The sequence below is a fragment of the Tripterygium wilfordii genome, chromosome 21 (assembly GCF_013401445.1).
Source record: "Tripterygium wilfordii isolate XIE 37 chromosome 21, ASM1340144v1, whole genome shotgun sequence".
Classification (NCBI taxonomy): domain Eukaryota; kingdom Viridiplantae; phylum Streptophyta; class Magnoliopsida; order Celastrales; family Celastraceae; genus Tripterygium; species Tripterygium wilfordii.
Window position 1 is genome coordinate 3,958,613 of NC_052252.1, and position 26,614 is coordinate 3,985,226.

Here is a 26,614-nt window from a genome sequence, read left to right on the forward strand (position 1 = left end):
AAATGGCAGAGTGGATTTGAAGTCAGAGAAGAATCAGATATACAAAGTATTTATGCTTAAGTGTATTTTTTTTAGCCCAATGCAGTCCCCCTCCCTCCGCCCTCATCACACCATGGAATTCGAAACTGAAGTTGTAGGAAATTGATTTCACTCTCAATTTAATGCGGTTTACCACATTTTCGACGTCAAAATATAATTTCTTTTCATTTTACCCTTAATGAACTTATTATTTCATTTATATTGTTACAAAAATAAATTCATCAAAAACTAATTGATATCAATGAAAGTAATCCAATTTTACCCTCATCTCGCTACAACAATTTTAGTAATGAGTCAAATACATTTTGTCAATGCAATTTATCTCATCTTATCACAGTTTCGCAACTCGCCTCTACTCGCATCACCTCACCGCATGAGGTCAAAACATAACACACTCCCAAACGACCCATTATGTGTTTTAATAATTGAAGACCTCTTAACTCTTTATTTTGGGGTTAAAAGAGTGTTTTAAGTGGAGTTTAGCAAACGAATCTAAGAAACTTTCACTATTATGAAAATCATCATAAGTAATTCTATCTCCAACTGTTTTAGGTGGCAAAGAGCTTAGATCCAAAGAAAGAAAAAAAGCTTTTGGTGACCAACTAATGAGAATTCTCTAATACTTTACCTTTTCCTTGTGATCCATATAATAAACCATGGCATAGTTGATATGATTAATCAAAGAATATATAGCTTTATCAAAAGAAGTTCATAGATTAGTCCATGACCATGCATGAACTCTCAATACTAACACATGCACACATGATGATCACTTAATCATAAGAACTAATTACTTATGATCCTACACTTTGATTCTATTGAAATATCAAATACAGACACTCAAATCAAAGAAAGATTTGCCTACATGCATTGTTCAACTGATAAAACATAAATTAATTAAAAATCAAATCTAGATCATCACCGACAAGTGATGCTTTTAATACACGTACTATATATATATGGCATTGGCATATCTATCTAACAACACCATCACATGGTCTCGCTGTGTGTTTTCTGGTCTGAGAACCGTACTTGATTATTCCGTACTTTATAGGACGTGAGAGGAGATAACGCGTATTATCTTCATATGTTTTGATATAATAATTAATCACCGACAACCGCGTATGATGCCTAGTATAAGATCATGGAAGAGGCTCTTCTTCCAAGAAAATCGAAATACTTCTTGTTTGTGGTTTAATTTGTTGAGAGAGAGAGAGAGAGATGGGGCCTGTTATGATTCCTAGTGTTATTTTGTGGCACCTTTTCTTCTTTGTGAGTTTTGTTATTGAAGGGATTAGTGGGCATGTTTCGAGTTGGGTTAATGCTCATGCAACCTTCTATGGCGCTAACCTTAGCCCCAGCACTCTTGGTAAGTCACATTTTCAACCATAATATTTGTAAACTAGTTTAATTTCGTTCATTTGTCTACATATATTATAATGCCTAGTAAGAATTGTTATCATAATGAACCTGAGAGTAGACTTGAACCTTATCTTGGTTCAAATCTTAAAGAGTAAACAACTACTAGAACAAATTGGGTGATAGTCTAATTGGTGAATTTTTTTGGGTCAAACCGTATATACTCGGGAGGTTCTAAGTTCGATTCTCACTGAGAACAATATCTTTGTAGCCACACACTGATTTTTTACCAACTTACAATGTCGTCAGGAGGAAAACTTCTGTGCACGATAGTCTTATGATTCGAATTTAGACTTATATTGAATGTCCAAATAGACAAACTTGCATGTTGTCGTTGAAGGTTAAAAAAACCCTACCACCAGAGCATGTAACAACACTTGCATGACTTTAATTAGGAGTGCACATTACTATTAAGCATAAAATTAATTTAAATGTTGCATGTGCATTTTGTATAGTATACTTGTGTATAAGAAATAAATGGGTACTATATATTAAATTAATTGTTGATTTAGGAGGAGCATGTGGATATGACAACACAATCCATGCTGGGTTTGGAGTGAACACAGCGGCGGTGAGCGGTGCTTTGTTTAGGGGAGGAGAGGCTTGTGGTGGTTGCTACCAAGTGATGTGTGACTACAAGATCGATCCTAAATGGTGCCTCCGAGGTGGTGTGGTCACTGTGACTGCTACCAATTTCTGCCCTTCCAACAACAATGGAGGATGGTGTGATCCTCCTCGACACCATTTCGACATGTCCATGCCTGCTTTTCTTCACATTGCTCGACAAGGCAACGAAGGCATCGTTCCCATCCTGTATACAAGGTAATTCTTTTTGACACATTTTTTTGGTAACTGAGAATGATAAAGTTTTTCTTTGGACATCCAATATAAGTCTAAATAGCCAACGTGCACAAAAATTTACGACTTGACTGCAGTGAATTCTTTCTGAGTTCTATTGACATGCAACTTAGTTTTGTGTTTCCATGAATATGAAGGGTGTCATGTAGAAGAAGAGGAGGGGTGCATTTCACATTGAGGGGACAAGGGAACTTCAATTTGGTTATGATCTCCAATGTTGGAGGAAGTGGTGATGTAAGAGGTGCATTTGTTAGAGGGTCAAGGACAAGATCATGGGTTCCAATGCACAGGAATTGGGGTGCTAATTGGCAAGGCAATGTGGATCTTAGAGGCCAAACACTTTCTTTCAAGCTCAATTTGGTTGATGGCAAGTTATTGCAATTCTTCAATGTTGTTCCTTCCTCATGGAGGTTTGGCCAGACATTTGCTTCCAAAACTCAGTCCTCATAACACAATCAAAAAGAAGACACAATTTAACTACATATGAAAATATGTAGTAGTAGTCCTACAACTGGAATTTTTTTTATGGTTCTAGGGCATATGATTAATTAATTATATTATAAGTAATGCTCATCCTTTTTTTTTGGTTGAAATCCTTGATTTAATAATGTAATGTTGCTTATTAGGGCTACTAAAATGGGGAGCTAAAATTGTCATATTTGTAATTTAATTCAGTATCATAAGTGAAATACTATGCGGAATTATTAAATTCCATCTGCTACGACCTCTGCATAATTTCTAACAAATCGTTGACTCGGTTGAATTTTGTGAACCACATATCACTGTGCATTTTATATGGGTTGCGGTGATTGGCTCACCTATAGGGTAGTAGCTATGGCTCAAACCAGACATTCCGCAACGAGTGGGTGCTCTCATGGTAATGTCCATGGAGGGTGGCCATTTATGGAAAAAATCTCAAATTAAGAAAAAAAATGTAAACTCCAGGCCCAGCATTTACTTCAGGCCAACCATGGTGATGGAAGTCCAATTGCAACATTCAATTTAAGGCCCAGCCCATTCAAACTCGTTAGCGGTCGTCACAAACGGTCCTACTTGGATGGACTCCAACACTCAAAGCAGCTTAAACCCCAAAGAAAACCCTAAACCCTCAAAAGTTGATGGCTTCATCAATTTTCTACACAATCTTGAGAAGAGCATACCACACAAGAAGCAGGGATGTCAATAGACACAACCTTTTCAGAAGAATAAGCCCTCTTGGGGACCCTGACAACAATGTCGCATCAGTTCTTGACCAGTGGGTGGAAGAAGGCGGGAAGGTCAAGGAGCTTGAGCTCCAGCGCATTATCCGCGATCTTCGTTCGCGCAAGCGTTTTACCCATGCCCTGCAGGTGAGTGAACTGTGTCCACAAAGCATCTCTATTTCGTTTGCTGATAAATTGTAGCAGAAAAAAAAGAAGATGAATGGACATGTGGGTTTGGTGTAATTTTCTGTGTTGGGGCTTTCTTGGGTTTATAGCTTTTTTTTGTTTTTTTTTTGTTTAGGGTATTAGAAAATGCATAAAGAATGGGAAATGTGTGTTTGTTGCTTAGTTGGGTTGGTGCTTGGGAAAGTGGAGCGCTGTAGGGTGAAGGAAAAGGTAATTAGCTCTAAAATGGTCAGTTGTTAGCTTGATATTCTCTTCTGGAATCTGGATACTTTAAGGTAAATTTTAATTCCAAAAGGGCAAACTTTTTTTTGTGTCTGCACACATTGGCTTCATCTTGGGGAACCATTTGCCCAATGAATTGCCGGGCCTGGGTTTTAATGGTGATCAATGTTGTAAGTGTGTATTGTTTTTCGCAGCAATATTGTCACTTTGGCAAAAGATAAAAGAAATGGTTGCAAATAGAGTCAAATGTGATACGATGCTATGACAATTGAGGACCGTATGTATGGTGTAAGTATAATTCTTTGTGGCTCTTCTCCCAATATAATTCTCTGTTTGCAATCTGCTAGCTGGGATTGTGGCCTTTATTTCATAATACGTAACAAAGAACTAATTTTTTATATATACTCCAAAGTCCAAACACCTTATCAGAGTAAAATATACGCTGTTTATTTTCTGAAATTTGGTACTGTAGAGGTAAAGTTATTATCTATTAGATAATTTCTTAAAAAAAAATTTTGACTTGGAATGGGTGAAGAGATACTCACCATGTTCTTAAAATTTCAATCAAGGTAAACTCTATCTAATATAGATTGCATAATTCATAGTATAGGAGTTTGGAAAGAATAGAATGAGAAAAAGAATGGACTGATGTCTGGACTGGTTCTTTTTATCTCATAACAAAGGGATATCACGTAATTTCCCGTCATTTGGCATATGATAGGGTGATTTGGATGAGGGTTCTAGTGTTCTACTTCCTTTTTCAGTTTTTCTATTTTCATAGTTTATCATTTTGAGCGGTAAGAGCCTTTGATACAAGTCTCAGGTGAATGCATCTCTGGAAATAAAACTTGTTAGATATGTAAATAATATGACATTGTGCACAAGTTTTTTGTTCCAAAATTTTTGACCTTCAGAAAAATGAATTGAAATCCATATGGCAAGTAAATTTGCGACTTCATTCGTATTCAAGAAAAATAAGAATGCGCCTTCAAAGTGTCCTTTGATCTGAAAAAATATTACTCTTTACCTTGCTCAACGCATTGTTGATTATATGTTCTGACATAAAACTGGTTGCTTTTTTGGATATGCATCCTATGTCAACTTCTGTCATGTATTACGATTACCTATATGTTGAGTAATCATTTTAAATTGAAGTGTGCATAGAGCCATCCGCCATAGACCATGCATGACCTCAAGATTATTATCAGTTGATGGACAGTTGGTTTCTTCATTTCTTGGTGGAAAGAGTAAAAGTGGCTTTTTGCCGAACTTATTGATTCATGAACTAATATATTCTTTGACAAAGGATTGTCATACTTCATACTTGTTCCTTATTCTTATTCTAATTTTCTCTTTCTTGGTTTTTCAAGTTACGATGTAAGAATTATGTCTGAATGAGTTAGAAAGATCTATAATTTTATTTTCTTGATCAGGTCATAAGGCAATGGGCATTTTTATTGCATTACATGATAATATGAGATTATGAGGACATAAAGTATAAATTTAAGTTATGTGATTAAGCATGGATGACCAGTTTTCTTAATTTTCTAAGGTAATTAAATTTCAGAGTTTGTATTCTCTTCTCCATTATCTTTTACAATGCTGTTATTAATACAAATTTATAGTTAGAATTGGTCTACATTCATCTGTGTCTATTTTACAATGTGGCACTTCCGTCCCATGTGTTAAAAAATAACAGCCCAAAGGTTTTTTTAACAAGCAGAGTCCTTATATATACATGCACCCTTGTGCATTAAGGATTTTTAGATCTTGAATGGTAACCACTGATTTTCACATTTCTGAATTGTGTGCACTAAAAAAAATAATCTGAATTGCTGCTGTTGGATGCTGGGTTGCAGGTTTCTGAGTGGATGAATAGCAAGGGACACTTCTCATTCTCACCAGCTGAACATGCTGTGCACTTGGATCTGATTGGTAAAACTCGTGGGCTGGAGTCTGCAGAGAGCTACTTCAATAACTTGGCAGACCAAGACAAAACTGAAAAAACCTATGGGGCTCTTCTAAATTGTTATGTCAGAGAAGGCCTGGTAGACAAGTCCCTCTTCCATGTGGAGACGATGAAGGCGTTGGGTTTTGGCTCCACTGCTCTCACCTATAATGATCTCTTGTGCCTCTATGCTAATATTGGGCAGCTCGAGAAAATTCCTGATGTTTTTGCAGAGATGAAAGCTAACGGGGTCAACCCAGATAACTTTAGCTACAGAGTTTGCATTAACTCTTATGGGCAAAGATCTGATCTTAAGAGTATGGAGATGGTGCTAGAAGAAATGGAGTCCCAACCTTATATAACTATGGAATGGATAACGTATTCCATGGTGTCGAATTTCTACATAAAAGCAGGCCTCAAGGAGAAAGCTCTTATCTGCTTAAAGAAATGTGAAGAGAAAGTAGGCAAAAATGGACTAGGCTACAATCATTTGATTTCACTTTATGCAAGTCTTGGAAGTAAAAATCAGATTATGAGATTGTGGGACCTTTCAAAATCCAAGCGTAAGAAACAACCAAAATTGAATAAGGACTACATAACCATTCTGGGATCTCTGGTGAAGCTTGGGGAACTTGAAGAAGCTGAAAAACTGCTGATGGAGTGGGAGGTTTCTTGTCATCGTTATGATTTCCGAGTTCCAAATATTCTGCTTATCGCATATTGTCAGAAAGGCTTGATTGAAAAGGCTGAAGCAATGCTTCGGTGCATAGTCGGTAAAGGGAAAACTCCAACTCCGGATAGCTGGTCTATCGTTGCAGCAGGTTACTTGGGTAAGCCGGATATGAAAAAGGCCTTTGAGTGCATGAAGGAAGCATTGTCTATACAGTCTGAAAATAAAGGATGGAGGCCTAAACCCACTATTATTTCTAGCATATTGAGTTGGCTTGGTGATAATGGAAGCATTGAAGAAGTGGAGGCATTTGCGAGTTCATTTGAGACTAAGATGCTGAAAAGTAAGGAAATGTACCATGCCCTGATCAAAGCACATATCAGATTTGGGAAAGAAGTGGATGGACTGTTGAAGAAAATGAAAGCCGACGAAATACCAGATGATGATGAAACAAAAGCAATCCTTAGCTCGAGACAGCAGAACAACCCGAATCCGAATACTGGAGATGATGCTTAAACTTGCTGCTAATGTGAAGCTGTAAAAGTTTCTGGAGCTGTAGTCAACTAGTCATGCTTCATAATCACTTGATTAATTTGTGCTCCATAACGGAAATCGTGCTCAAATTAAGCTATGGTGACTATCAAAATGGTCTCTGTTGCAACCTGAGACAATGAAGAATCTCTCATTTTTTCACTTGTGTCCTGGTTTCCTAGTATATATGTCTGTTTGGGGGGTGTTGTATTTTGACTTCCCACGGTAGCTGAGATGAGTTCTAAAATTGTGGTGAGGTAAGACGAGTTGTGTTGTTGTGACAAAAAATGTTTGGTGCCCCACTATGGTGAGGTGTGAGGGTAAATTGAATATTTTTCATATTGATAACAATTAATTTTTGATGAATTAATTTTTATAAAATTATAAAAGAAATAATAAATTGATTAAACAGGAATACAATCAACTAGAATAAAAGAGGCAATGGACTGGGGAACCCTTCATGCACAAACATGATCCGAATCAATGATACGGCTTTCAAAAGAAATTTAATCACGTGAAAAATAAAAATAAAAATCATGTTTTGACATTGAAAATGCTGTCAACCATATTGTGTCGGGAGTGAAAATAGCTCCTTGTAATTTTAGCTTCGAACACATTGTTGTAATGCACCGCTTTGCCAAACACTTATTTATTTGAACGCAATGTCTTCGAGCAAAAGTGTTGCGTTGGCAGTGTGTCCCTAACACCCTATATGTCTATTTTGCAGAAAAGAGGACCAATCAACATTTGCATGAAAATGTTGCTTTTGCGAACTGGGCCGTGCTCTTTTTGAAACTGGGCCTAAACAGATTTATAATTGGTTGGGCCTATGTGGTCTTGAAAATGGGCTTCCCCGCTAGTGAAGCCCAATTCTATATAAACGGCTAAATCCACCACCAAACTTGCTGATAACTGAACAAACAACACAGAGCTAGAAACTCCAGAGGTAGCTCAAAAAATGGGAAAGGATCGAAACGGCACCCCTCTCTCTGAGAAACGACGAAAACATGAGGAGGTGGAAGAAGGGGATAAGGTGAAAGAAGAAAGGAAACCGAGGAGTAAATCGACTCCGGAGTCCGATGTAGGCCGAGGATCGGACTCGGAAACCGATAGAAAGCCCAAAAGATCGGAGAAAGCAAAGAAGTCGCGAAGTCGGTACAGCAGTGACGAATATTCCGATTCGGACTCGGAGTCGGATTCTGACGAGTCGGAGTATTCTGATTCGGGTTCGAGTTCTGAGGAGAGTATGAGTGAGAGTGAAGACGAAGAGGAGAGGAGGAGGAGGAAGAGGAGGGAGAGAAAGAGGAGGAGAGAGAGGGAAGAAGAGCGGGAGAGGAAAAGAAGGAAGAGGGAAAAGGAGAAGAAGAAGAGGAAGGAAGAGAAGAGGAAGCGAGAGAAAGAGAAGAGGAAAAAGAAGGAGAGGAAGAAGAAGGAAGAAAGAGGGAAGAAAGGTGCAGTCACTAATTCTTGGGGGAAGTATGGGATCATTAGAGAAACTGACATGTGGTAATGCTTCTTCTGCTTCATCTTTCCTTTCCTTTATTTAATCACTGGTTTTATTCCGTTGTTTTTTGAAGTTGAGCTTGTGTTTGATTTGCTGGGAAGACTGTGCTTTTTTGTTTCGTTTCGTATTCTGTTTTTCTGAATTGTGTTCGTAGGAGGGAAGTTGTGAAATTGATTAGCTTTGCATTGTGATTGTTGGAAGAGTCTAATAGCTAACTATGGCTCGAATCGTGTTTGTTTGATTTAGTTTTACCTTTTTTTTTCTGTAAATTGGGGCAGATTTTTTGTGTGGTTGCTGAGGAAGTATGGGAACAGGAAATGAAATTGTTTATGCTTCCTTGTGTTAAATTAACATAGTAAGAGTGCGACGTTTCTTTTGTAATCTTGCAGTGATTGGTGAGTTAAATAATGTAATGATTCTTTGGTTTTCTGTACTACATTACAATCTCCTTTAATATCTCTTTTTTGTTCCATAATACGTAAATTTTACTTGCGTTATTATTTAAACCCTTTAACTTTCTGTTGTAATTTAAACCTTTAAAAAGTTTGCGTGCTACTTTTGCTATGCTATATCGATTGGATTATAAAACATAAATACTTGCAGCATTTTTCACTTCAGGTTTAATGTTAAAATGTTTATTAAAACTCATGTAATGCAGAGCCATGACTGCAAAAGTCCAGAAAAGTGAAATTTTCTTGATAATCGAATTTTCCTATTTATGCTTTTCTTTAGTTTTAGTCCAATGAGTTGAATTTTTAACGTCTACTATAGTAAAGAGGCTAGACTGAAATACAGAAGCAAAAGGGGCTCAAGACAATTTTTTATCTGATCGTTAGCTTTTACACTTACAACTTTAAGTGCCTATATCTATGGCAATATCATATTTGAATTGCTAGTAGTTTATGAGCGCAAATAATTTTTTGGCCTCTGACCCTTTATATGTATATTTTCTGTGAATTCATGGTTACTTTCATTTAAGGTTCCATTATTGTCCTTACAAAATTTGATAATTTGTATCTTCTAACAGGAATAAACGACCAGAGTTTACTGCATGGTTAGCTGAAGTGAAACAGGTAATATATTTTACTTATTTTATTGCATGTTTTTTACCAAACAAAATAATAAAAGTGCCATTCAGTAAACCTGATCTAGTGTTTTACGCTATTGCACAATAATACATCAGAATTTTATGTGAAAATTTTTGTCATGACAATACAATGAAGTTCTGAGTATACACTAAACATTACAGAGCATTTGGTTACATTATTGTTTATTTGTTTTGTTACAGGTGAACCTGGAGAATCTGGCTAATTGGGAAGAGAAACAGATGTTCAAAGAGTAAGTAAATAAGCTTATTGATTGTGGAGCTATCTCTTCGCAGCTTATTTTCATGGAATACTGTTATAAGATGCTAACTTAACAATTTTCTACCATATTATCAACTATCTTACTTCTTGGTTAAGCAATATCTCATTGTCTAATGTTATCAATTGTACAGTTTCATGGAGGACCACAATACAGCCACCTTTCCTTCTAAAAAGTAAGGCCTTTGCTTCTCTTATGCACTACTCATCTGTTGTAAAGAGCTGTTTTGCACTTTCTTTTAATCATGAGTGTTAGCTATCTTCTTTGTGAGAGCATGTAAGATTATGCCATTCAGGTTAATCTATGTCATAATTTTCTGGTGGATTATGTTAGTTTTACAATATGTGGGCCCAAAGTGCTTGTGGAAATTTTGATTTAATATCTAAATTCTTCTGTTGATGTATTGATTAAGTTTAGGAGTGAAATTACTTGTATTTTCTGGGGAAAAAGTTACTTATTTCCGGGTATCTTAAGTCAATGCATTTTCTTCAGCTGATCTTGTGATGTACAAAGAGATCTGATATGACTTGGTGCATGTGATGTTATGCCAATAAGTGAAAATATCATCAATGTTTTCTTCTTGCAGATATTATAATCTTGATGCACATTTCAGACATAAATTGGAAAAGGAAATTAAGAAGGGTCCCAAGAAATCTGTAGAGACAGAACGTACTATATTTGATGATGAAGAACAGCGCCGGTATGTTTTAGTGCTTCTTATCTGTAAATACTGGTTGCAACGACAAGTAGCCCCTCAACCAACTACAATCATATTCTATGTTAGTCTATGGTTCCAAAAGACAGTGCTTTAACCTTCTTCAAGTTGATGCTCTTAGCTTCACTTATTTCCTGTTTGAATTTGGCTCACATGGATGATTCTCTATGATTCTTACTCTTGTAGAAAGAGTTCTGTTGAGAAGAAATCCAACAACTCAAATGATACTGAATTTACCTAAAATATTCCAACAGGGGAAAATGATTTCTTTTCTTTGATTGAAGCGATAAGAGGGGAAAATAAATATGACAAACATTATTTTGGTCATTCTGATTGCATGACTTGATCAGCCTTAAGCCCTTAACCTCACCTGACTATTTAAAATACTAATATAGCCTGGATTTTCTTGTGCAAAGAAGATTTTTTTCCACAAAACCAATGTTGAAATTGTTAAGACCTATTTTTGTACATTTTGAATACATAATTTTGTAATTGCTTTAACTTTATGAAACTGACGAAAGCCAAAGAAGACAGGAATTTTTTTTTTTTTGACATCTTCCAATACAAACTGAAGTACTGAACCAAAGTATAATGTTGGTACTTCACCTCGGATTTTCTGCGTTGTAGCTGAGTTCACAGTTAAAATTTTCACCTAAATCGAGCTAGTGAACAACTGATATAGCTAGTTATTGTAATTATTTTTAATGGTCTTGCTGTTGGTGCTCCTGAAATGGAATATGTTGTAGAATAGTGTTGGAACTAATTTTTTTTTGACGGAAAGCATTGTAAATTATATATATATATATATATATTAATTTGAAATGGATCTTCATGTTTGCCCGACTAAGAAGAGGCAGTATCCGAAGGTTTGAAGTCTCATATGTATGTGTAATTACTTTGATTTTTTATTGCCTTGGAAAGTATACGTCTTTTTTTAATGGTTAAGGTTTGTATCTTAGAAGTTGATTTCATTGAAGAATGCCCCTCTCTCTCCCGACATGGGTTTCATTATTGAATGGGGGTCTGAAATATTTTGCCTGATTGCCAGGGCTATCTTGGGTTTTTGTTCCTTTCTCTTGTTCTCCTTTTTGTTTTGGGTGCTTGTTATGTTTTCCCATTCCAAATGATTCCGAAGCATCTCATGCTTGACAACAAAGACTAAAAATTAAGTTTAGATAGGATTTGGACTTGTGCAGATAGTTACCTACTTTACTGACTACTGCATAAATGCAGCATTTTATGTCCATTGTTGCTGTTAATGTAAGGATTTGGTTTAAACATATAAAGTGTGCCTAGGATGGTTTAATTGTCTTCAGATTTTCTATCCAGGATTGGCTGTTACAATCACTGAGCCTAGTCAACAAATTAATCTGCTGTTTCAGGTTAGAATTGTTGAAAGAACGTGAAAAGCAGAAGGAACAGCAGGTTGAAGAATTGAAGCGCTCTATGCAGGGTGGAATGGTTAGCTTCGGTTTATGAATATGATACTTTATTATCTATCAATCAAAACCTGGTATTGCTTCCTTACATCCGTAAATCTCTGAATTATTAGGCACAAGCAATGAAGGAGCAAGCTCAACTCAAGGAAGAGATGGCTTATCAATACAAGCTTGGAAACTTCGAGGTAAGGATAACAAGTTTCTTTATCTCTGCAGCAGATTTTCATATCACATTCCCATAATTGTTGACATATTTCCAAATTTTCATTTCTTAGGCTGCAGCTGCGATCCAGAGGAGGTTGGACCCAGACGTGGCCATGTAGCTTCGGTAGCTACAAGAGGGGGAATTCAGCTGGGTCACACCATAGTCTACCCTTTTGTTGAATCCATCTTTTCCAGAGTACTTAATTTACATAAAGCTTCCCACCGGAAACGTGCAAATCGTAATCATCAATTCAACAGTGTGTCGAATCAGTTACGGTCTATGCTTATAATTTGAGAATGATCTTCATTAATGCATCTGGATATTCTATATGCATGATATTGTATAACACATTTTTGTACGTCTTATGTTATCTTGGTTTTATGAAGAGTGCCCTAGGATTTTTCTGACTATGTTGGTTGGATTGTAACAACGAATGGACAACAGCTATGTCTACAGTGCCATTCGTACAATGCCTAAGACTTTCTTCATTGAGAGCAAATAACCTTTAAAGCTATTACGTTATGGAAAATAATTAAAAGACCAAAGTAGACATAAATCTGAGAGGTGCAATATTCCTCATGTTGGATACTCACAAATACAGATCTGCTCATAACCCAAGATCTCCTCACCACTGTGTTCCGGTGTTGGTATGCTTTCATTTCATTAACTTCAGACTCAGTTGCATGAAATTCAATTTGGTGCTACATAAAAGGGGATGAATGTTTTAGCTTTTAACACAAAGCAATGCATTGGAAAATGCAAATTATCATTGATAGAATGCACCGACCTAGCAAAGTCGAATGAGTTTGCTGGGTTTGTTGGGTTCTTGGATATGTTGTTGCCACTCTCTTCTTTGGGGTGGTGGAGATGTCAATTGATACAAATCATCCTTTCATTCTGCCAGGACTCTGAAGAGCACCAAGGCACAGCTCAATATGCTCCACCACTTCTCATCGAAACCCTAAACGACCAAAATGAGATGCAGAGACTTACTCAATAATCACATAGAACACCTCAATGTATAATGTACCTTTATTTAATCCGCCTAAAGTATTGGCGAGATGTTTCGGACCTAGGATTGAGAGACTAGTTGCAACCATAGACAGAATTATGGATGCACACAAATCATCTATATTAGGGTTTCAGTTTTTTTCAGTCAAATTTTAATTTACAATAAACAAATGCTAAGGATACAAACCAACCACCCCATAAATAAAATACATTCCAAGCACGAGCAATGTGTGAAAAGTCATACCACAATGAGAGCAGAATAGTTTGTCCTTCCAATAAGAGCTCCTAAAGATAGTTGAATAAAAGCTCACTCTCTCCAATAGATCTCAACAACATAATTCATAAACTGATTCCTTTGTCCATTCTACAACTTACAAACTGAGTATTCTATCTGACTTAATCTGTCATGTGGATCTATAAATATGCTATGCTAAACAGAAATTGTCTCCCTATATTGTTGTATGTAACAACGACGAAGCAAAATGTGCATCGTTGAATCATTTTGGCCGTCGTTCACATTTGCTTCACTCTCCTCTGGCCGGCAGAGAAGAAGATCGTGCAATGCCTTCAATATGAAGATTATACGGTGCAATGCCTTCGGTGTGAAGATTATACGGTGTTGATGAAGAAACGGAGGCAGAGGGTCGTAGGAGAGGTGTTCCAACTCGGCTTGAAGTTTCGTTAGCAACCGGGGAAGGTACATTTATGCTAATGGAGTGTGGCTGCAACTCAATTTCATTTAATGTAGTAGCACCATCATCAGGAATATCTGTCAACTGACGATCATCTTCCTCAAGTGACAACACTGTGCTGGTGTCTGTGCGTACGGTTGTTGAGTCATCAACCCAAAATCCATGTCTTCTCTTTCTTCTAGCTGCCTTGCCCCATCCATGAATTGTTTCCCTTATCCTTTGCGGAATTAATGCTGCCTTATAGTTTGTTCCCATCTGAAATAATTTGGTGGGGTGATGAGAATGGTACTCAATAAACGAACTTGTGTTCACTAAATACTAAGCATGTGTACATAATCCCTTGCTCTCCAATCAAGAAAAGGAAAAAATAAATCCCTTGTTTACCATATTGTCCAGATGGTAGCTCTTAAAAAATTAAGATGATGAATTCCGGATTGATTATAATACCTGAGTGACTAGTGCATACAGTGGCAACGTGCTGTAGCTGCAGAGGAACTGTCCTGCAAAACTACCAAAAAACGAAAAATAAGTTAAGGGTCAGAGGAGAAAATATACCTTCCATAGAATTACAACAAGCTAAAACCTTATACATACCCAAAAACAAGCCGTACATATACGAGTAAATGGTTCCTAATAAAGCATGAATTATAGCCAAACTGCCACTGTGATTTAGCAAAAAAGAGAGGTTAGTTGGAACTGAATATCCGACGCCCTCTGCCAATAATAGTGAAGAAAAATCGCTTCTTCTGATATTAAAATTATTCAGTCACAGAGGAGGTACCCAGAACCAAAAAAATGAAGCCAACTCAAATGCGTTCTGCAAAGGGAAAAATCAAAGAGGCACGAATCAGACCGACTGACTTTAGGTCACCAATTTCCAGGGGATGAAGGATATAGCAACATTTCTAGTAACATTTAGTGACTGAATTGTGAAAAGATTTCCACCTGGAACAGAACAAAGTGAATCAAAGACAACAACAGTTCTGGCTTCTTGAACCAGAAAAGCTCGTCTCGAGGCCTCAGCTTTGTACCTGCAAAATATCCAGTTATGCCAGCATTCTCCAGTGCCAAGGTTGCAATGATATGCTGTAGCTTTGCTCCCACCAGAAGAACAAGCTGCATATGAGCAAAAGACGTCAGAATAACATAGCATAAACAACATGAGCTCTTCTAATGAAGCATCAGATAAAGGAATGGTCCTCCAGGAATCACCCTGATTTAATACTCTACTAATTCAACAGCCAATTTTTTCAAGTGTTTATATGTTGGGCCATTCAATTAATGCATATCATGCTGACAGAAGAAATGAGAACTTGCTCAGCATACAGGTGACTGGTAAACTGAAACTGAACATATTGATTGCTTACAGTGATAGGGATGATCGCTATCCAGAAATAGAGATTAGACCCTGTAATAAGGCGAAATAACAAAATGATAATTAGCATAATGAGTTTAAACTTAAGAGCCTGAAATGTAGATGGGAACTATTATCTCCATTAGTTACGAATGCTCAACCATTTGTTTCATTGTTCCACGGCATGTCATAAGCAATTTTCCAAAAGTTCAATCACGAAGTCCTCGACTGTTTGCCCAAGCATTCGATAAAGTAACAAGTTCTTTATTTATACACTTTTTGATGCAAATGTAAAGCAAGAAGTTTTAACCTCATTTTGCACATAACCTGCCATAAAGTTCACCTATGAGAGGAAAAAGAAAGGGGCATACCTTTAATATTAAACAACATGAAAGCAACAACAAATCCCCATAGTGGAGCACTGCAAGAGAATGAGAAAAACAAGCATTTGAGCTTAAGCATTCTCAATGGATTGCAATCATGATTCACGATGGACAACTATATCTAGTATAGCTCTCACGCCCTAGGAGGAGAAAATATATATTTGTATGTGCGTATGACAAGAGGAGAACTTGTAGCTTCAGACAGTTTGCATGCAATGAATAGTCTAGGCAGACAGAAGAGAATTGTGCCACAGATTTATAAATTGACAACACTAATAACCTATTGTTTAACATAAGGCTTTGATAATGATGGTGATTTTACAAGGAAAAACGAGATCAAGTGTTCTGGAAGAATATAAATGAATTTTTCATATTTTGAAAGTTTTTTGCTAAAAAGAGGAACACGGAAGGAAAATAATTGAAATCAAAACTAAATAAATAAATAAAAATTTGTATGTTCATTAGTAATTAAGACAAAATGGAGAAAATTTTTAGTTTTATAAGCCACATTTGTTTTCAGTAAAATGAAAAACTAAGAAGTTTTCGAAACCAAACCAACTCTGTAGTCAACTAGCAGAAGCGAAGGTTTATACATGACCAAAGATTTGACAATTCAAGTTCTGATTTTTATGTTCTGATGACAAAAATAAATAAAACGCATTACATATCCTCACCTCACACCAACAATCCTTCGAAATTCTTCTTCCATAGAGCGAATCATGTAGCTGTGAAAATCATATTTCGAAGGGAGGTGGTGATTCTGCATGAACAAGAAATTAAGGTAAGCATTAATATCACTAAAATTTCTTTGCAAATTAACATCAAAAAGCTATCAATGTCAAACAATTCAAACATATAAAAGGTGGTCACAGAAGCAGAGTCACATATTCCAATACCATTTCTTCTCTTTTGCACCAACAACACACATTGGTATGGCATAATAGGTGTCTATTTCAATAGCATTTAATCCTCAAGGTGTTTAATAAGACCTAAAACAATTCTCGAGCTGTTGGTGACTAATACAAATACAAAATAATAAAAAATTTCACTTCAATAATTTGAAAATTCAGTAAAGAATAGCTATTACAGCCACCTAGGTGACTCTTTAAGATGACAATCAATTTGAATAGCTATTCTCAATTTTGCAGAGATCCCGACACAGTGTGGCCAGCTACAACACAACATGGTCAAGAACTCAAAATGACAGTCATTGTTGATCATTATAAGGTGTATTTTTCATTGCATATGCATGCACTTTTCAATCTTGATTGCATAGGTTTCATTGGCTTAACCTCACTAAGGCTTGCTATACGTTCTTTCATTAAGAGCAATGAATTGAACGATTTCCACATATATTCTCTTTCACTGTGGAATTTACATCTTTAACCTTCAAACAAAGCACCATGTTGCAAATGAAAAGAAGAATGGGTACCAATTCAAGGTTCAGCATTATTTAGAACTACCACTTCGACATAAATAGTGGCTAATTAACACAGCCTGAAGTAACCCTGTGCAACCAATGTAACTTCTATCATTTCTGTCTTACGAGGGCCTTTTAAAGGTAGCCAATTTCATTCCCTCGACCAGAGTTAGAGAAAGCAAGCCAAACTGTTGCCAAGTGTCTAAGATAAGTTTTTACAGCTTTTTTTATGAGAGCTTTTCTTCAATTATTCTGCTCTGGTTGACCAATACAAATCCTTACAACAGAGCATAAGCCTATTCGTTTTTTTTTTTTATCTTTAATTAGAGTATATCAGCAAATTATCCAAAACCTTTCCTAAAAATAATTTATTGAACAAGAAACATTCAGCAGCTAATATATGAGAGCACAGCATACCATGATGAAGCCCTTGCGGAGTGTAAGGTAATCGGTGCGAACAACTGAGCTACCAAATTGGCGGAAGAAGCATGTCTGCGAGTTTGCAAAACCAGAAAGTAGAAAACAAATGGTCACCATTCACCATTTAGATGCTTTAAAGCATGACTAAAAGTTGCACAGAAAATTCAACAATAGATACCAAAAATAAGAAAGATTTTGAATACAATTGTAACGGCAAAGCAGAGGAACTTGCATTGTGCAAAATGCAAATAATAGAAAAAACTGCAGGGAGTGGTGGGTGGGGGGTTATCCTTATGTCATGTCTTCAACTTCAACTGAAGCAAAGGATTGATTTAAGAAAAGACCATGATAACAAATATACTTTTGTTATATAAGTAGTTTCGTACTTAAATTAATCATATGATAACAAATAGTGTTTGAAGCATGTTTTGTTATAAGGGTGTTTAAGTGTAGAGAACTTATAATGCCTTAAGTTGCAATGAAGCAACTATAACATTGTGCCAAAACTTGTCCTTTCGTTAAAAAAAAAAAAAAGAATTTAAATAGCAGAATGTAATTAAACTAGAAAGAAACTCTGAACCCACCACCCAAATAAGAAAGCTATTCCTGGTCAAAGGATTTGATGTGTGATGTCTGACAAAGGTTGTTTGTCTCCGCATCGTCTTCACTCGTGCAATTTCTGTTACAACGAAATTGTAAACTTGTGAATTCTGTTGTAATACCTTGTAGTAGGGATATATAATATTTACCTTGAAATGATTAAGAAGTTAAAGTACTTCTCTGGCTATAGTGTTCAATGATCACATCGTATGATCAAAACATATACAAAAGTTTAAAAATTGTGGCTAAGAAAAGTTGCATGAAGTGACAAATCTATAAGCATATAGTATTCAATAATCACTGATTCACTATAGTGTTCATTGACCAAGAACGTTCATATATTGATTATTGATTACCACTGCAATTTCTCAGCACATATCCAGTCTCTCTCTTTTCAAGCAAAAAAATCATAATAAAACAAGAAAGAAAAGTTTTGAGGTTACAAAAAGAGCTGCAACAAAAACAGTGCAGGAAAAAAAAAAACGAAACTGACGTCTTGATGTAAATCCTGATATATCTTAAAATATTTCTGAAGTTGGACAAGTTGTTGTGGAACCCTCCATAGTCACAGGAAACTCAGGTCTCCAGTCAACTTTTAAACAAAACTGTAACTAAGTCAGTAAAGCTGGATATATACTGTATTGAAACTTACACATATAAAACAGAAGGTAATATTGCAGTGGAAAAAATATATAGAATTAATATCCAAACCAAGATAAAAGCTTACCTGTTAATGAGTCATGATAGTCCATATGAGCCTCATCCTCCCATTGTCTCCAACTGTGGATCTGGTGAAACAATTACTTATTAATTTGGTAGCCAGAAGCAACTAAAAAATGGAGATCTAGACTTCTAGTTTCTTGTTTGCAAGGGAGAAGTAACATCTACAATTCAAAATTAATGAAAGGTAAGATAAAAAGAGTTCCATCTTCAAGAAAATTTTGGCAAAAAATGAATGGTTTCAATTGAAGATACTGAAAAAGTGCATCAAGTTTCTCAGTTCACAACATACATAAGGAGAAAATATATGATCAAGAAACATAGAAAGCCTCCCTACCACCAAATAATCAAAGCAAAGTAGTGTTAGCTCTATAACCAGCAGAAACGGATCATTTCAAAGAGCTAGTTCAACTTGCAGTTAATTGGGTCCACCACAGCAAGAATCCTATTTTGTTTCACATCAAGGAGCTTAACCACAATGGATTATGACCTTTCTTTACATAGAAAAAGATAATTTTCCCTTGTAGTATTTTAGTTTATTTACTAAATATCATCCATATGACCACCAAGGATTCAAGCTCTAATTCAGGTGTATCCTTAAGCATTACCTTGCCGATGCTTACATAATATACATAAGGAAAAACATAACAAAGCATGTATCCGTAAACAAAGCAAGCCCATGCCAAATACTATACTTAGATGAAGCATCATTTTTATTTATTCCATTACACCATCCAAAATGGAATTAGAAAAATAATCCATTATAATAAGAAAATGACACTTTGAACAAAGAATCAATATGTCCACGAGAAGCAGAAAGTTCAAAGAACTAGAGAACCACAAAATTGGCATTCATAGATGCAATGCTTTAGCTAGATATAGAAAATTATGCTGCAAAATATCTAACCTTCACAATTGCAAGCAACATTGTTAAGCAACTGTAAGATACATGTGTGATCGCCATGACAAAAATGAAGCGGTGCAACTGCTCGAGACCTTCATATGAAACAAATGGCTCGTGCCCCTGCACAACAGAAGAAATTTTAGAACAACCCACATATTAGAGATGTAAGCAGACAGAATTAATATCAGAATATTTTAAAAGTAAACGTTAAGAAATGTCCATATATTCTACATCAGTAAAAACATTAAATGGCAATAAAATAATCCTAATAAAATACTTTGGAAATTTTCCTCTAGCAGAAAAGGTCGACAAAAATTGATAATGGAATCCTAGAATATTGCAGAAAAAGTCGACAAAAATTGAAACTGGAAAACTAGAACATTTTATTCAAGTGACGTGCCTCTTTGCAGGTATTTTCATCCATGCTATTCAACGTTCTTCGAAGTGAGTTTGGAAGAGCAGAAAGCATTAGCAGTTTACGGCCCTCAGAAACATTTTTTCCTGTTTCTTCGTCAATCTCAGATCTGGTGCATGGAGCAAATTTGCCGTCGTATAACTTTGATGAAATACAAATATTTGCTATTGTGCTTGAGGTAGCTGTTAGAAGGAGTGATATGAATCCTAGAAGCATCAACTCTGAAAACAAAAAATACAGCAAAGAAGAGCTTAAGATTATACTGAAGATGAACACTACGCATATGAACATTTCTCTCTAAACCATCAGAGACAAATCTTAGTGTACTTCAAGAAGTTGCATTAGTTAATATACCTTCTTTCATCTTCTCCACAGCTGCAAGCAGAGGTTTTCTATTTGTTCTCTGCAACCACTGAACCAAAGGTAGAACAAGTCCATATAAGAGTGGACAAAGACATACCAAAATTCTTATTGCAGCAAAAGATATCAAATTTAGGCTGAATAATAGGCATCAGCATTTAGTGTACTTCGATTGGTCTCCTAATACCTATGATCTAAGACTGCTTCTGAAAGTTTGTAAAGAATATTTTCCTTGTCACCAAATATGGTAAGGATTACACCAAAGAAGATACAAAATGCAATCTAGAGTGTGTGGGCAAAGATGCCAATTTAGGCCTAGTTACCATTTAGGTTAGAAATCTTCAGACACATTCATAGCAAAAGGGAACTTCAAGGGATAATTTCTTTAACTATCTAAACCAAATGTAGAGATGTAAATCGAAATGAGTCGTGTCATATGCATTTATCTAGGTTGTGCTCTGGAGTAAAACATACCACAGGTACAATAATTAAGCTTCAATAAGGTTTCAATGTAAACTATGAATATATACATCAAGGCAAATACGATTTTGGTACTTCATAAAAAATAATTCCTGATTAAACTATTTGTGTGACAAATAAACTTGAAGTGTGATCTTGTATTGAGTTTCAGTACTGAGAGCCATGTTCTATTTTCAACTATTTGTCATACACAAGAACTCCGAACAAGGTTTACAATAGTTCAAAAAATGCAAACATCATTACTCTGTAAAATTCACAAAGAAAAATTAATTAAAATGGTGTTGAGACTAACAATATAAGCTTGAAGACTTCATCAAAACCTTAATACCTTCGTAAAATATAACATAAAATACTGTGCCGGTTTTTCTCCCTGATTTGATCCACAAAATCATGAATGAAAGTCAAAGGCCCATAGATCCTCATTGAATTACCTTCTGACCACTCATCTAGTGCCTTGGGCAAATATCCGACCAAATTTTCAATAGCTTAATTTGAGTACTTAAAGCCTTTCTCATAACATTCTTAGTATTTAAACTAAAACAGCAGTCACATGATAGAAAGACATCAGGGATCACAACTATTAAAATAAGCAAATACCAGATGCCACTTACATTACTCAGGCGGTGAATTAAGCGCTCCACAATCAAAGAAACAGCTACGAAGATTGTTAATACTGTAGCAACAGACCACGTTGGAGTTAAGGCCAACGATCGCATTTCTTTCGAATCTTCTGCCATTCTAAGCAATCCAAGACCCTAATTATATAACTTATCAATCCACGATCCGCCCCACAATCACGCTCTTAGAGCAGCAAATATCTTCATACAAGCACTGACAGAGGAGCCTTGTTTTCTTAATCATACAACGGAACCCATATAACAGAATCACAGATCACAACTATTACATTAAACTGCTTCTACAGAATATGAACACCAAGCATACTAAACTCTACAAGCTACATCCAGACTAGTACACAAGAGGTAGATACAAAAGATGGGTACCCTCAACTTATATCCTCATAACCAAATTTACCAAAATGAGGGAAAGAATAGGTCCAAGAAACTGCAGTCCATCCCCAATGAAGAAAATGAAAGATCCAAGACCCCTTTTGCAGGCGAACTGAATAGTACCAACTGACTACTACAACAATGTCAAATGGTAAAGCAATAACCTCAAACTTCTTTTATTACAAGAAAAAAAATTACTCTTCCGCACTTGAAGAACCGCAAAGAAACTCCCAACGGAGATGGCGTTCCCTCAATGTTGTGAAAGTGGATTTGCAATCACAAAAAACACCAACCCCTCTTGAAAGAACTCAGAACTCACAAAAATGCAGAAATGAGTCCTCGTTGATAGCAATAACCGCTCAACTGCCTCTCACTCTCGCAAAAGTCCTGAACCAGTATTTCAAACTACAACATCTACCCACGTAAAAATGTCCCGTCTTTCTTCCTCAAAACCCACTCAAATCTTCGAGAAGCCAAGATTAGCTCTCCCTTTCAACACAAAAATCCGCCCCAAATTCTTGGTATCTTACAACAACGTTGATTGAACTACTGGGTACTACTGGGGTTTCAGGAAACCCAATATTGTAGACACCACAACACTTGGAGACAAAAAAAGAAGAAAGAAAGAACCTTCAGCAGGAGAGATCTCAGTGTCTCTCCTCTCTCTTATGAACAAACAAATGGCAGCCCATGAATTAATTTTATTCATTCAGACAAGAAAGTCGGTTATATATAGTCCAAGTTTGGCAAACAGAGTATACAGCCATAGACTATACGGTAGTGGTAGAAATTCTGAACAAACAATAATAGTAGCAAATATATTATTAGTATTTTGTTAATTTTTATTGATAACATATATGTTATGTAATATTTGATGGAAAATTATGTGTGGAGATATTATATATTTTAGATATAATTGATGAAAAATAGTCAAATAAATTACAATAATTTATAAATAATTAATATAATTATACATATTTAAATTGTTAAGTAATTAATATATTATCATTTTATTTTTAAATAAAAATATGTTCTCTCCTTCCCCGCTATCCCTCTCCTTCTTTCACAACCCAAAAACCAAAATCTACAATTGTTGCGACTAAAATTCGATGAAGTAAAAATCAATATCCCGAATGCAACGATCAACTCGTCCACCCCTGGTGTAACCATTATTGTCCTTATCTCTTCCATTAGGCCCAGTACTGCTGTTGATGGCGACGACTTTTCGACGACGATGAAGAGCTATCGGAAGCCCGTCAACGAGAGAGGAAAAAAGATGAGGGCATTTTTGGTAGTTCAATATTGATTTGAGGGTATTAGGGGGATAACACTAAAAGAACAAGGACAATGTGGGGGGAAATGGAAAATGCTATGAAAATTGTCTACAAAAAGAGCATTTCAAAAGAAGCATAATATTGCTCCATAATTCTCTTACAATAGGTACCTAAAAATAGTTGTTTGATTGTCACAAAGCATTTATGTTAGAGACCAACGTAAAGGCTTATAAAAATTGTTTACCAAAAAGTTTGAAACGTTTTAGTTGTCTAAAGTTGAGGACTCAACCACTTTGTGATACCCTAGTTGGTTAGTTGGTGAATCTATCTGAAATCAAATTGTATGCACTAAAAAACTCTTGAGTTCGATTATCACTAAACGCAATATCTTTACGCGTGAATTTGACGATTCGAGTTTAAACAAATATTGAATGTTCAAAACGCAATACCCTTACACTCGAGCTTGAGGAATCCAAGTTTAAACACATATTGAATATTCAAATGACAAATTTATATGATACCCAAACACCCAGTTAGTGTAGTGTTTTGGTCTTCAAACATTTATTTATTCTATTCCCCACAAGTCGCCGCTAATTGTGGGGCTACAAGGAAGTCCAGAACCCAAATAGGCCAATATGCATGCAGAGTTACAGCGAATTATATATATTAAAACTAAATTATTAAACACACATGGTTGGACTTTTCAAATGTTATAATACCAAATATAATAAATAAAACCAAAAATAGTTTCTTTCTATGAAACAGATTAGGCCCCAATTTACACACCGAGCCATCAGTTGAAGTGGTAAAAATAATGTGTAACACCCTAATGATCAGGGTTCAAATTTCATTCCCCATTTCTTTAAAAAAAAATAAATAAAAAAGAAAGATTAGGCCCGATTTCATGTGAGCTACGAACACCATCCACCAACAATGAAAATGTGAACCATCATTATCAATAGATTTCCACAAAAGAAATTCCAGGAGGCTATCAATTCGGATCGTCTAACTAGTAGCTTTCAAACTTTATTATGAAGTAATTCTATATATTAATTATAATCCCACACTGGACCATATACAATACGTACATACATACATACATGCAAAATGTTTTTTTCCCTTGGATCTTTTATCTTTCTTTGTTTTTTCAAAAAGCATTTCCACCGTCAAAGGATGAATAAACAATATCCGCATTAAAATAATGGGGGAATAATTAAATATTATTGATGGATTTTCATACACTTTTCACTTCGATCTCCTGCGTCTACTTGTTCAAGAAATACCACTTTTCTAGGTCCATTGATTTGTGGGTTTATAAATAGAATAATGCAGTTGATAGTCTAATGTTGAATCTCTATGAGATTAAATCGCAAATCGTATGGACTCGAAAGGTTATGAGTTTGATTCTCACTAGAAACAATACTCAATACCTTTGTGGTCATACATTGGATTTTAGCCCAGTTTACCGTGTGGTCGAGTGAAAATTTTTATGCACATGAGTTTGATAGCCCTGAGTTTAGATTATATTGGATGTACAAGAGATAAATTTGCATGGTGTCGTTATCGACTATAAAAATAACGCAAATGTGAGTTCCTATATTAGCTAATTCCCTTCATTAAAGCCTCCTCCTAATTGTAGTGCAATTTGTTAGCTAGGTTGCTAGACATGTGATTAGATTCAACAGCTAGCTGGCTTAGTTAGCATCACATATATTAAGTATATCAAATGATATATATGATGCAAATAAAAAAAAGTAAAAAAATAAATATTTTTTTGTGAATGAAAAATCATATTTTGACAATTATAAATCAAGGGAGAAAATATCTGTGGTGATCGAAAATGATGGATGAGATTGGTGTAATCTGCGCCAGTTTTTATGGTGGGTATTGAAATGTCATGATCATCAAATCAAATGGAAGTCATAAATAACCAGTCTGTCACGTACAAGAAAACACAAAGGGAATTGGGAATTGATTTCACTTTTGAAAAAAAAAACGAGACTTTAGTACCCATCAATTTGTATATCAGGATCAACCCACTAGTACTGAAACAGCCATGCAACAACGTAAGCAAAGTTGCCTTCTCACTTTAAGACACATACACCAAAAATATAACCACCGCCACGAATTGGTTGAAGATTAATCTTCTTTTTTTTTTTTTCATTTCGAGGACATAAGTAGATTCAAGTATCCATAATTTATATGGGTCAAAAACTCATGATTACTAGTCGACATTAAAAAAATATTGATATAATGTTTCTAAAGTTCGTGGAAGTTATTATAAGCTATAAAATAAATTGTTAGATGTTTGGTAATTACAAAATTTTAAGTTAGCTTATAAGTTACTATAATCTCCGTTTGGTGGAGTAATTATGTTAGCTTAAAATTTACATTAAACGGCCTAAATATGATTTACAGCAACATAATTTATATCTCCCTTTTTTTCTTCTAATGAAGTCATATTTTGCCATCGCTAATTTAATATGGTTGTTGAATTTGATAACCAAAATCATGTGCTCACCCACCAAATCAAAGAAAATTTAAATGTATGGATAGATCTGAATGATTTTATTGTTTATTAATAGTGGCTATATGCTTTGATTGCCATGAACGGTTAGGAATTAGGGGAGCTTTTTAGGAGGTTGTGGATTTGATTTCTATCTGAATTCCTATATGAAATCACTGTGTGCTTGACATGTTTAAAAAAGAAATTCAATCATAAATATAACACCAAAGACCAAGAAAATGTAGCTTTTTTTTCCTTTAAACTTTGATTTGTTAGATATATGTGAAGCTTGTATGTCATCAAACATGGCATGTCCTAGTTAATTCTAGTGTCCAAACCAATACGATATAGTGATGACCTATTGTCAAAAGAAAATTCACAAAAGTATGACGATACTGAATTTTTTGAGCTTATTTTTGGGTTGAACTAATTTTGGGTTGCTAGATTAATGTTGGCCGTAAAAAAATTGAAATTTGGTATCCTTGTGGCCCTGGGCCCCAAACATCAATTTTGGCTGCAGGTTAGTGGTTTATTCAACAAAGGCCCAACCAAATTTACGTAGGTGTGATCCCACAACGTGCACTTGGTGGATTAATTATTGCCTAAAGAGAGGTTATACCTTCATTTTCTTGGGCTTTTGAGTTGACGAGAACATAACGAGTAAATCTAACACCAAACCTAGCTTGAAAACAATCTTTCCAGCTATTATAATTTGAGAGTAAGGTATTGTGTACATCATCTATGCCTCCGACTTTGTCCACTGCG

General features: G+C 35.5%; 4 protein-coding genes across 4 annotated transcripts; 3 read left to right on the plus strand and 1 right to left on the minus strand.

Moving 5' to 3' along the window:
- The first annotated feature begins 1,260 nt into the window (after nt 1-1,260).
- Nucleotides 1,261-2,832, plus strand: LOC119987651 (expansin-A12). The gene is made up of 3 exons (XM_038832566.1): nt 1,261-1,408; nt 1,971-2,280; nt 2,454-2,832. The coding sequence occupies exons 1-3, from the start codon at nt 1,261-1,263 to the stop codon at nt 2,764-2,766; spliced, it is 771 nt and encodes a 256-aa protein (XP_038688494.1). The 3' UTR covers nt 2,767-2,832.
- Nucleotides 2,833-3,378: 546 nt separating this feature from the next.
- Nucleotides 3,379-7,237, plus strand: LOC119988330 (pentatricopeptide repeat-containing protein At4g21705, mitochondrial-like). Its single transcript, XM_038833327.1, has 2 exons — nt 3,379-3,665; nt 5,786-7,237. Exons 1-2 carry the CDS (start codon nt 3,435-3,437, stop codon nt 7,058-7,060), a joined length of 1,506 nt encoding a protein of 501 aa, XP_038689255.1. The 5' UTR covers nt 3,379-3,434; the 3' UTR covers nt 7,061-7,237.
- A 748-nt stretch (nt 7,238-7,985) lies between these two features.
- LOC119988316 (vicilin-like seed storage protein At2g18540) lies at nt 7,986-12,713 on the plus strand. The gene is made up of 8 exons (XM_038833303.1): nt 7,986-8,581; nt 9,607-9,652; nt 9,868-9,917; nt 10,078-10,119; nt 10,531-10,644; nt 12,042-12,120; nt 12,212-12,283; nt 12,374-12,713. Exons 1-8 carry the CDS (start codon nt 8,034-8,036, stop codon nt 12,419-12,421), a joined length of 999 nt encoding a protein of 332 aa, XP_038689231.1. The 5' UTR covers nt 7,986-8,033; the 3' UTR covers nt 12,422-12,713.
- Nucleotides 12,714-13,641: 928 nt separating this feature from the next.
- LOC119990128 (MLO-like protein 14) lies at nt 13,642-22,811 on the minus strand. The gene is made up of 15 exons (XM_038835975.1): nt 21,674-22,811; nt 20,577-20,634; nt 20,208-20,443; nt 19,811-19,927; nt 18,911-18,971; nt 18,168-18,262; nt 17,581-17,655; nt 16,418-16,503; nt 15,732-15,781; nt 15,374-15,414; nt 14,952-15,122; nt 14,788-14,823; nt 14,601-14,668; nt 14,454-14,514; nt 13,642-14,261 (listed from the first exon to the last, which is right to left on the minus strand). Exons 1-15 carry the CDS (start codon nt 21,797-21,799, stop codon nt 13,839-13,841), a joined length of 1,704 nt encoding a protein of 567 aa, XP_038691903.1. The 5' UTR covers nt 21,800-22,811; the 3' UTR covers nt 13,642-13,838.
- Between the last annotated feature and the right edge of the window lie 3,803 nt (nt 22,812-26,614).